General features: G+C 40.0%; 1 protein-coding gene across 1 annotated transcript in view; it reads left to right on the forward strand.

Moving 5' to 3' along the window:
* The window catches only part of TTC39C (tetratricopeptide repeat domain 39C), a 77116-nt gene that overhangs the window by 19383 nt on the left and 45102 nt on the right, over positions 1-12631 (forward strand). The window contains exons 2-4 of the mRNA XM_019526351.1: positions 6034-6082; positions 6995-7123; positions 8305-8419. Of these exons, the coding sequence (XP_019381896.1) occupies positions 6034-6082; positions 6995-7123; positions 8305-8419 (293 nt within the window). The remainder of the gene's footprint in view (positions 1-6033; positions 6083-6994; positions 7124-8304; positions 8420-12631) is intronic.

Raw genomic sequence — 12631 nt, forward strand, 5'->3', positions numbered from 1 at the left:
CAACGCGGCTACCAAGTACACCCCTGAAATAAGAGTAAAGGATTTAACTTAAAGCCAACCTACCAATACAGGAAACATTAAACAAAATACTTGCAGTTCTGCTTACTTGGTGAGAATAAATTTGTACACTTTGCATATTGTATCCATATTGTTAGGAATACACAAGTTGGTTCAAAAAGAGGAAAAAACTGTTAATTTAAGTGACCCTGCTGTAACTGTTAATCTGACTGACTCCCATCAGTCTTGCTTTTGTGACCCTAACTGGAAGTGGTATGTTAAAAATTCTGAAGCAGAAAAATGCATTAGTCTTTCAGTTGCCACTTTCATCTCCTTTAATTTGAATGCATCTTCAAACGCAAAGTTAATTTGTGATCAGCACCCAGGCACATTTTGAGTATGTCAGTCCTGCTCATTGTAATACTGTGAAAAAATATCCTGATCTATGTGTGAATGTGGTTGCTTTTTGTGAAGAAATCTACATTGTGCAAGACAGCTTTTTTTCAGGAATATCCAAGCTCTCACTACATGCATTAGTTCTGGAATTACAGTAGATTTAGCTGTTTGTGTAATGTTGTGCCTAGACTAATATACTACTTAGTCTTGAAGCTAAGCTGTGTAGAGCTAGCTTAAGTATCTCTCAGTGCACTGCTGCCACTCTTCTGCCATGAATTCCATGATGGACAACCATTCAGAAGCACTTTGGATGTCCTGGGACAAACTATTAGTACTTTTAATAGATCAGCCTTTTGAAATGCTGTGGTTTTGCTGGTGTTGTGATCATTTATGTGTTAGTAGGACATCTGGGATCATAGCCCTTCCTTGTGGTGGAGTATGCTGAACTGTTATGATTCTTTCTTTCTCAATATGGGAAAATCTGTGCTTTCAGGTGCATGATGGAGATTATGGGAAGATACTGGAATATTTATCAGCACCTGAGAGGCTTATACTACATCTTTACTGTGATGGGGCAGAGGCTGGCCTGAGTGGGAGCAGCACCTGGCTGTTGGCCATAACCCAGGAGTGGCTATCTAGTTTGAGTTGAAAGCACCACTAAACTTGGCTCAGATGTTCTGGTGTTAACAGAAGCCAGCTTAGAGAAAGCACTTGAGAGAAGACATAAGTGGTGTCATTGGACATTTTTACACAAGTGCTGCAGTGCCAGCGCTTTGAACAGTGCCTGGTGCTGGGGCGCTTGCAGTTGTATAAGCAGTGAAATGCCTGTCAGCAGTGAAAAAATAGCAGCAGTGCACTTTTGAACTAAAACACAAAGCAGGTGCTTTAGTTCAGAAGCATGCTGCCACCATTTTCTGCAGACTGACGCGCATTTCGCTGTTTGTATAACTGCATGCAGCACAGCGCAGTGCGCTTCAGCTCAAGTGCAGAGCAGACGCCACTAATCAAGTCTGCTCTGAAGCAGTGGCTGTCTGGCGCATCGCAGGATGAAAAACTATGTGTATAAATGCCCAATATTCTTAGCTTCTTGGAGTGAACCTTCTGTTCAGAAATTGATAGTCTTCTTATTCTGTTAATAGGAACTCCCTGATGCAAACTTATAGTGAGTGAGTTCTTGTCCCAACATTTTATAAGCAAATTTCTTGAGATATTTTAGCATCTGATTAACTACTTTTGAACTATAAACTGTAGATATCTTGAATTATTAATTTGAACTCTCAACATGGATGGAAATATTGGCCAAGAATAGATATTGCATTTGTCCTAAGACGAGTTGTGCCTGTGTTTGTCGTGGAACAGAAGAGTCCTGGGATTGCTGTGTACACGTTGCCATGCCATTTAGGTTTTAATGAGCAGCTCAGTGTACTGCCTCTTTTCTGCCATTGATGCAATCCCAGAACAACCATTTAGAAGCACTTTGCCATGTCCTGAGACAAACTGTTAGCACTTTTTATCCCATGAACATTTTTAGTTTGTCCCAGAGCAACAGATATGGAGATCTGAATGGTTGCAATTTGTTCCAGGATAAAATGGTTACTCTGTAGACGTTCTCTGTAGACATACTGCAGTCTAGTGACTTTTATACTTTCACTTGTGAAAGAGAAACCGTAAGTAGTTACTCATATCCTGTATTTTCTTTCAAAAAACAGGTAGAGGGGTAACTGCAATACTTTGTCTTGTTCGAATATTTTAAAGCTTTACAAACAAAACAAACTACATTCTTTAGATGGTTCATTACTGATTTATTCTTTGGGGATACTGAATAAAGAATAGTTTGACATCTACTATAATTTTAAATCTCCATTTCAAAATAAAAATGCAAAAGTGTGCACTCCTGTTCTGCCCATCTGTCCTGTATGCAGATTGGTTTGGGCCTTAAATAGCTAGAATTGCACAATTGGTTTGTGCAATATTTGGACCATAGCATTTTGTAAAGCAGTTTAGAAGTAGAGTGAAAGTACATTCCCTTCCACAAGGTGAGCAGGATTTCTTATGCTAACGTAAAAATTAACGTAGGTAGTGATGACATAGTAGAGAATGTACTTGCAGCCTACAGTAGAGGTTACATGTTCAGAATGAACACTTAAGTATTCATTGAACAGAATTAGGGGTACACCGATAAATCAGTTGGCAATTGGACCGGCACCAATAAAAGGAAAAATAGCTTCATCGGCTTTTTTGGTTGTTGTAGCTGATGATTACCGCCATGGGCCTGGAGCACGCTGGTGAGCATTGTCTGGTCCCCTTGCTTTGCTGCCAGCCCCAGCCCGCAGCAGACTACAGGGCCCAGTGAGGAGGGGGAGGGGGTGCTGTACTTGGCAACAAAGGGACCATTATAGGGTCCTGCTGCTGTCACAGCAACTCCATGTGTGCAGCAAGGGCCAGAGCGCTTGGGTTGCTACAGAGGCATTGGGCTGTGTGCAGGTGGGGTAATGCCATGTGAGGGACGTTCCACTTCTCTAGGCACCAGGCGCCTTTGCAAAAGTGGCTTCTCCCTGGTGGCCATGGAACCTCGGCTATGTGGGGTGCACCAGAGGTGAGGCAGTGGCATGCGCTGGGCCTCCAAAGGTGCCCAGCACCACTGTCCACATAAGGGTCCCCTGCCTGCCCGGGACGGCAGTATGGGCTGCACGGGGTTTGGGACTGCAGGTAGGAGCCATGGGCGAGGGAGGCGATGTGTGGGAATAAGGTGGTCACTGCCTTCCTTACTGATGGCTGGAGCAGGCAGGAGGCATGTGAGTGAGTGAAATGTAGAACAAACAAAAAAAGGTTTATTTATGTCAGTAGGTTAAAGTACCTTGCACTATTACTAAATATAGGTTATCAGATCGGCATCAGCTGATATGGTTGGTTAATCATCAACTATTGGTATTGGCCAAGAAAACCTTTATCCATGCACCCCTAAACAGAATGTCTTAATTAGCAGCCATAAAAGATGGATTGTGGGCCTGGCACAGAACCTGTGAAGTAGGTGTTTGCTTGAAAGTTAAAGAAACAAATATGCACCTGGTTTCTGCTGGTCTGTTGTAACACAACCTGTTTCCAGAACACAGTTTATGTATTGAATAGTTTACATAGTGATAGTTACTGGTGGCTACTCTGTTTGCCTGACAATAATAATATTCAGGAGAGAAAAATAATTAAGAATATTTACTTAAAGTGTATGCTTTTTTTCTTTGATGTTATATATAGTATATAACAGAAATCAACATTTTAAAATGTATCAATAAACATGCTATAGTAAGTTTATGAAATGGTAATTCTAGTTCTTGTGCTCCTCTATCATTCTTTTTTGCCATTTTCTCTAAGCCTACGTATTTATGGTTATATAAAATGTAACACAGGAAAACTAATAAAAACCTGTATTGACATCTTGCCTTTCTGAGAACTCCATACACCACTGTAGATTAAGTAATATCAGAAACTTGTGTTATAGTAATATTTCTAAATGGTAACTATAATAGATATCCCAGTACTTCTTAGCTGTAAGCATTTTACATTGTTTACAGATTTAAATAAACACTATTCTTTTTGGGACTACAAAACAAGCCAGCAATAACTCTATTGCTTCAATTACAGTATGAATCCCTAAATGCATCTCCTTCCTAGAAGACTAGAGACAAAGTGTGTGTTTATATTTTGTTCAGCTAAAATGTGCTATAAATCTGCAATCCTTAAACTGTAAACCCTTATTCAAGGGATGATGATCACACGTTTTTACATATGGATACGTATGTTAACTGAAATTAAGATCACTTGATTTCTATGAACTTATTTATCCATTGTGGATAAATGGTACAGCTGAGATTATGTAGAAATTTTTTTTGACTGTTGCTAGCTCTATCTGGTCTGAATCAGGGCTTTACAGCGATTGTGCGATTGGACTGTTCATTTAGTTTGAAACCTGCTTGGGCATTGCCTATAATCCTGGCTGCGTGATGAATTTCTGGCCTAAAAGTTGCCTTCACCCTGTTATCATAGACCTGGTGATAAGGAATACCTTCAGCAATATATGGCTTCTTGAGAAAAGGAGAAGTCTTCCTAATTAGTTTAGTCTATTTTACATCACTCAAAACATTTTCCCTTTCTAAGCAAGTTAGTTTCTAGGATGCCACCCTGCCTTGCCTTTTGTCAAACAGAGCAGTTAAGGAACAGACTTCCTTATTTGCTATGAACTGTGAAAATGGAACTTCCCATTGCCAGTCGCACTCTTACACATCCACTTTTAAGGCATCTATCGCTGTGGCAGCTAATGCTTTGCAAGATGAAACACAAATTGGGTACATCTTTACATATGGTCCTGACGCAGCACTGGGCACTTTTAGTTAGTGATCTGCACTAAGTAAAAGCTCCTGGCGCTGCATCAGATACAGGTGGGTAAGTGGTGCAGCACATGCCAGTGCTGAGGAAACGGCAGTGGTATGCTTTAAATTAAAGCACATTGAATGTGTTTTAGTGCAAAGTGAATCACCCACCATTTTCTCAGCGCTGATGCATGCTGTGCTGCTTACACACTTATACCAGATGCAGCGCTGGGTGCATCAATTACATGCTCCAGCAGACTCGATTATTAGACGCAAAATCCAGCATGTTGCAGCAGACTTGGCATGTGTGTAAATGCCCCAACTTATAAGGGACTGTTGTAGCCATACATAGTGGAAATCTGTTCAGAAACTGGTAGCTGAGGACAAAGGAATAATTGAGTAATGCAACAATGCCATTAACTATGCATAACCATGGTACAGGATGCCAGGTTATTAGGTTGGTGGATTGTGGTGGTGATCAAGGTAAACAAAAATGGCTTTTGGGGGAGTGGGTTTCTAATTTGTTACGTAGGAAGGCTGTGACTCTGCTGCTACCTTTGGTTTCTTCTTAAGGGAAGATTAGTGTGGCTTTCCATTAGTGCAGAGCACTGTCTCACTAATGCAAGACCAGGGCTGTTGCTAGTCTTCTCCTGAGATTAATAAAATGCTCTTGGCCTGGAAGCCATTACAGATATAGACCGCGTAACTTCTTCCTCTTACGCCAGCAAGGTGAATGAACGCTACAAAGAAATATGCTGAATTCTTATTGTGAGTTTCCCCTTGTGAATAGCATACCCATCTTCTGGCTCCCAGATAAATACACAGAGTATATGGTCTTTGGATAGAATAATTAATTATAAAACCTTTTATTTTAATTGTACTAATTAACACTTATTTCTGGGACAGGTTTTTTTATTAATATTTTCCAGTAACCGTCACAAAAGTAGAATTTGAGAGTGTATCTTGCTTGTGTAGACTTTTATTTTGTTTAATCTTTAGAAAATTTGTTTGGGCAATAAAAATACAATAAAATTAAACTTAGTTAAATATTTAATATATTTTTTTTAAATTCACATCATATTTAATTTTTTTTTCCTGTCAGAGGATTTGTTCAACCCTGGATAAAATCTTTTTGGCTTTTGATTTCCTAATAATTTTGGGAAGTTGATGTAATCAAATCTGGTTATCTAATATTGCAAACACCAGCAGAGAATGGATGCATGCCTGTATGTAGCAACCAGGTTAATGTTATAACTGTGCTATGTTTTCTTGACAGAAACCATAGTCCATTGATGAGTTTTGGAGCCAGCTTTGTCAGTTTTTTGGTAAGTTTGTTGACAAAATAAGCAAAAAGTGTATTTGGGGAGCTTGAGGGTTTGTGGCTTGGTATCTTTGTCAGAAGTGGGTTGCCATTGAAAACCACTGTTATAAACTACAGAAAAGGCATTTTAGTTGTTTTTCTTTTAATAAATCTTACCTCAGGCCAGCATTAGGAAAGTCTTGTTGGGTTTGCTTATCCAAGCTGATATACTGAATCGGTGGAACATCACCACACAGTATCCTTGTATCTTGTTTCTTAAAAAGCTTCTGCTTATTTAATGTTCTAAAGATAGCTGCAGTACTTATATGCTTGTCGTTCAGAACTTCCATTAGATAAAGCATTAGAAAAAATTGGTTGTTCTTAAGACTCTGTTTAGATAGATTCAGTTAAAGTTAGTGATCCTTTTATCAAGTAATACAATGTATCTGCTTATTGCCTATTAGACTGTAGCCTTTTAATTAATTAATTAATTAATATTTATTTATTTGACTTTGAGGCAAGTTATGTATGTGGTTAAATATAAAACAGTATCTGTACAGAGATAAACTGTGCTGGATAACAGTAATTGAAAGTGAACTTATGTAACTTACATTAGATAAAAAAAGAGAATATGACAGCATTTTCCGTTTGTTTTTTAAATATCCAGTTTCTTTTAGAGAGAGGAAGTCAGTTAATAAGCCTGATTTCAGTTTCTTTCAATTTCAGTAAAGCATACAAGCATAAAAACCTAAGCCTGTATGTTTATTAGTATGTGTGGTAATACATATATGTGTGTGTGTATATATGAATGCAAACTTGGGTACCAGTTTATCCTCAGGTATTGTTATAAAAGAATTTAGTATTTCTATGTAGCTATTATAGCAATAGCAGACTTACGATTTTTTGTCATTTTTCATTTGTATGTTATTTTTGGAAGAATGCCATGATGACATTTGAAGAAGAAAAAATGCAGTTAGCATGTGATGACTTGAAAGCAACGGAAAAATTGTGTGAGAGCGAAGAAGCTGGAGTTATAGAAACAATCAAGAATAAAATTAAAAAAAATGTAAGTGCAGCATCTGTAAAATGTGTGTGATGTAAGTGTTTTTGAAAACTTCCTTCTAGCTTTCTAGTTCTCATTTGGCATTTAAAAATAGATTTTTGCAGCAGAGTTCTTTCTAACATCTGAGTTGTGGTTGAGAATACTTTGGAGTAAAGACAGCTTGGCAGACTGGGTGGCCTTTTTTAAAGGGCTTTGCCACCCTGAGAAAATCTACCCAAATTCAGCCAAGTTTAAAAGTCTTTGAAATATTTTAGTTTGCACTTTCTTAGAGATTTCTTAGACTTGTGATTCAGTTCTCCAAACATTTTTGTCCATACTGAGATGAGTTGTACTTCCTCTGCAATTACCACTCCAGGATACTGTGGGGCAAGCCAGGCTTCAGACACTGGATCAAGATTCAGCCTGTTCTCTGCTCTCAATAACCAGTCTTCTGAGGCCCAGGGAGAATGGAGGAGAAAATGTTCTTATTTGAATCCAGAGGATGATTCAGCCAGGTCTGTGGGAGGGCAGAGGGAGAAGATTGGGACAAGGAGCCTTTGGAAAGGAAGACTGGAAGCTGAGATGGAAAAGGGGCTGGTTGAGCAAGGAGACTACTCTGTGTATAATCTGAATGTGTATCTGGGGGAATTCTCCCAGGTTTGTTGTTCTGGTAGAGAAATTTAACCGGAGTCATATGTACAGACTTCTGAATGCTGAGACCCTGAAGAGTGGAGAGCATGCAGTGCTCACACTGTGTAGCCAGAGGGGGCCCTTGTGCACGCATCTTAATATGTTCTGTGTGCTCCCTTAGTTTGCCTGGTAAGAGATGGTAGCAGTGCATAGGGCAGCATTATTTTGTGCAGTTTTCACAGTCTGTTTATAAAGGTAGTACTGTTTGAGCATTTTGGGGGTGGAGGAGGTGGGGGAGGAATCTACAGGATATGGCTGTGCTAATCAAGGTCAATCTTGCCAGGTGTAGTGGGCATAGATTAATCTATAAAATTCACAGAATTTTATATTGCTACTGTTAGTTGTTTACAATTATGATTTTTATAAAGAATGTGTTGAACCACCAACAAAATCAAACTTGCCTGAAAAATAGAAGTCAAAATGTCGGTTATGTTTCTGTAAATACTTTGAAAAATCATAGGGATTTAATGTAGTTTTAAAAAGCATTTTATTTTTTGTTGTTTTTTTGCATGCAGGTTGATGGCAGAAAATCTGCACCATCCATGACTGATCGACTTCAAAGACAGATAATTGTAGCAGACTGTCAAGTTTACTTGGCTGTGCTTTCTTTTGTAAAACAAGAATTGTCAGGTGTGCTGTAACATTAATATTGTATTCTTTAACTTTTTTCCATGGCATGTATAGTAAATATTAGGGTATCACCAGGGATCTGAGTTTTCAGTTTCCAGTGGATTTTCCCCTTTAAAGGAGAAAATGCTGATCTTCCCCTTTGAAGCAGGAAACCATGCGTTTCCCCTTGCAGGCTGTCAGAGTTCCAGCCTGTAATAAGCTGCTTGGAGTTGGGGGGAGCAGGGCGGCGGTGATCAGATGCAGGGGGCTGATCACGTTGCTCACACTGGTAAAGATAATGGTTTAGTGAGAAAAATAAGCTACGTTTGAAACAAGGGTTTCATAAAATTACTAGTGTAGCCATTGTGTTCTTAAAATATATATATTTGTCTGCTTGGATTTAAGCAACCCAGTAATAGATGTTCAATAGTTATGTAATTATACCTCTAGTAATGCAGATGGAATGTTTTCCAGATGAGTGTCATGAAAAAGGATCAACCTGCCCCTTTTCAAGGAGAAGGGGAAAGCTCTTTCTTGGGAAACCTTGGGAATAAGAAGCAGCCTTATTCAGTTTACCTTTCCTGAGAGGACACCCTGCACCTAGCCCTTCTGCGGATTCACAAGAGTCAGGCTTCTGGCTTTGAGACCCTGGCTCTTTTCAGTCCCTGACTTCTCCGGTGACCTGTAGCACCCCCATCTCTGAGAGCTGCTTATTTTTGGTCAGCTCCTGGGGAGGAGGGAGTGTTTTCTTCTTTTAAAGAAGAGGGGTCAGAGTGCTCGCATCCCAAATGGCACAGCAGGCTACTTCAAAACAGCCAGTCCTTGTTATGCCACTCCAATTCCCCTTTACCTCACTGGCCAGGTCCAGACACATCTGCAGTGCCACATACTGCATGTTCAGCTCTTTTCTGCACTGCAAGGGAGCAGTGTCAGGGGGAGGGGAGGAGGGGGCTGGGGCTTGACCCCTGGATATCCATGGGGTCAACAAAAAAAATGGAGCGGTGCACGTGCGGACAGTATGTGCAGCTCAAAACTGGAGCCTGGACAGCTGGAGCTGTGCTGCAGCTGCCAGCCAGGCTCTGCACACCGGGATTGCCACTGCTGCAGCGCTGGGAGGCCCCCAGGACCCTGGGTAAATGTTCCGATAAGTGCTGGCCCCAGCCTGTCCTACCCCACTGGGGTAACTTGCGGTGCGCCAAAGGGTGCATGGTACAGATGTTCCCCAGGGACAAGTAGTGGCGATACAAGGTGCACTGCTGCTATTTGTTCCCGGAGAACCAAACGTCCATGCATGTGTGGATGTGGCCACTTGGACTTTATTCTGCCTGCCCTGGGACCATTTCTGCTGCCTCTTCTCCTTTCTTTGAGAGCAGTCACTTATTCTCTTCAGGTAGTCAGCCACATTTACAACACAAACAGTTACAAAACTATAGTCTTACTTTGGGACAGCAATCACCCAGTACAATGAAACAAAGTCATGGGGACTGAATCAGGAGGCAGTCTCTGGGTCCTGCTGCTAGCCCAGACTCCCATTTGCCCCTGAGGTGGGAAGGGTCACATATTCACAGTAACATGCTTGCACTGAGCCATCCCACAAAAGCATTCTCAGTAAGAACTGCAGGCTTCAACTTTGCCTACTTAGCTTCCTTTGTTACAGTATATTCTTTATGTTCACTGAATGTTGTTGCTGCCTTGTAAAATAAACAAGGAGTACAATTTTATTTTAGGATTGTTATCTCTAGTATCTTTTTTAGAAATGTACATTAATACAGTAGGACTAAAATAAGGTTCAGTTGATTGGTATAATGTAGGGTAGGGGTCAGTAACCTATGGCAGATGAGCCACATCTGGTAGAACACAGCTATGCTGAGCTGGCTGTCCCCTCCACAGGCCTACCTGATGCTCTCTCATGCCTTTTACTTATCTTTGTTGCAGAGGGGCTAGGTGTCTGCAGCGAGGGTGCACAAAATCAGGTTGAGCTCGCTGGAGCAGCAGAGATTTATGACCCACGTTGGCCAAAGCTTGTGGACCCCTGAATTAGGGTTTTCCACTTTCCTCATACCAATACTAATGTTACTTGTTCAGCTGGTCCTAATTTGACATGTCCCAGAAGCCTTTGTACAGGAATTGGAGAAAGTATTTAAGATCTGAGCATGTGAGTTGGATTAGCTGTAAGCACAGGAAAATTGTTTTCTGTAGAAATTCAGAGAATGTGGGGGAAAAAGCTGGCATCCCCTGTGCCCAGGCAATAGCTGACAACCGTGTTCAGAATACGAGGAAGATGGCAAATTGCTGAACAAAGTGATTTTGAATTAACTCCATGCAAAATGGCACTGTTATCTCAGTCTAAGCCATCACAAGCATGTTTGTCTGACCTGCATTTAAAAACTTCCAGTGAGAGAGATTCTGCTGTCTCTTCCCACTACTTAACCACCTTGATATCTGGATACCGTGGAATCCAGATACTTTGCAAATTCTTGTCTTTGCAAGGGGGTAGGAATCTAATCCTGCAAAGTAACCTGAAGTTTGCAGAGCTGCAACAAATAGCTCTGTAGGACAGCTGAGATGCTCCAGATGCTTGTTGTAGCTTTTGATTTCAAAGGCCACTGTTTTTATCAGATGTGTGGGACTGCTTATGAGCTTCAGCTGAATAGAGAAGCAGCACCTTTGAGTAAGGGCTGCAGCAAACAGTTGTGTGACTTAATTTGGTAATTTGCTGCAAATTAAGTTGTTTGCAGACTACATAGATAAGAAACGTGTGGGTTTTCCCATACTAAAAATGAAAAAGTTGAATAATTTCTATTGGACTTAGGACAGAGAGGCTAATACTGATTTAGGTTTATGACCCTCTTCTGGTCTCTGCTACAAAACTGTTTCCAGTTTCCGTCCACTCCTTGAGTCTTTTTGTAATCTAAAGACATTCCTTCACCTGTTTGTTCATAGAAAAAATGTCTACTGATATATTTCTATTTAAAGACCAAGAGAAGACTGTTGGAAGTAATTGACCAACAAAAACCAAAACAAAACAAAAAACCCCAATGTAGGGAAGTAACATCCAGATCACAATAAAAAATGGTTAAGAACGTGGTATCTTTTGTCATGTAGAGATTTATTTTCTTCAAAAACATAAATTTTGTTTTTTGGCAAGATATCTGGATGTTTTCTTGGAGAGTAAAACAAATTAGGCAAGTAAATTTCAGTTATCAGCTTAGGGCTGGAAAATCACTGACTTTGCAAAACAGTTTGGTGGCAGCTGTATGAAAAAGTGTAAGTGCTGGAAAATACTTACCACCTGGTAACCCTTTGGGCTAAAGGCATTCAGACTTTTCCAAACATACATTTGCTATATTCATCTATAACCCCCCCAAAAAATGAACTTAGTGATCTTGTGTGTTTGTCTGCCTTCTAATGAAGTCAGCTTACTTCCAACAATTCACATAGCATTCCTGTTGGAAGTTAAAACTACTTGTAATTTACCATGACTGCCATAACACTTGTAATAGAAAAATAGGACTGGAAGAGGCTTTCTAATATCTGCCTTCATAAAAGGCACCGTCATTTCTGTCTAAACTATCATAGGTATATATTTGTCTGACTTCTAAAAATTTCCAGTGAAAGAGATTCCACAATCTCTTTAGTCTCTTCCCAGTACATAATCACACTTATAATTAGAAAGTTCTTCTTAATGTTTACCAGTCACCCATGTTGCATTTTAAAAGCATTACTACTGTTCCATTCCATGTGGACACAGAACAATTGATCACCATCCTTTTTATATCAACCCTTTGGTATCTGAAAACTGTTATCAAGTCCCCTGTTAGTCTTCTCTAAATAATCCGTTTTTCTGGCCTTTCCTTGTATGTTATGTCTTCTAGATCTCTAATATTTTTTTTCTTTGGACTTGCTTCAGTTTGTCCACGTGTTTCTTAAAGTGGGTTGCCCCAAACTGGATTTAGTGCCACGTGAGGTCTTACTGAATGCTGAGTAAGTGGTGATAGGGGTGAATATTGGGGAGTCTCAAAATCAAGATTGTACCCAAACAGTTAAGTAGTTTGCATTTATGAGAGAGAGAGAGACTGAGATTTATGGCTTTAACATGTCTCACTATACCATATCAAAGCATACATTATTTTAATAGTGAACTTTCGGAAAGGCAGCATATTGTGTGTGTGTGTATATAATGTGTGTATGTGTATATATGTTCAGTGTAAAGAAAATAGTCTTCAGTATCTA

Source organism: Gavialis gangeticus, unplaced genomic scaffold (genome assembly GCF_001723915.1).
Source record: "Gavialis gangeticus isolate Ggan-Ray unplaced genomic scaffold, GavGan_comp1, whole genome shotgun sequence".
NCBI classification, from domain to species: Eukaryota; Metazoa; Chordata; order Crocodylia; family Gavialidae; genus Gavialis; species Gavialis gangeticus.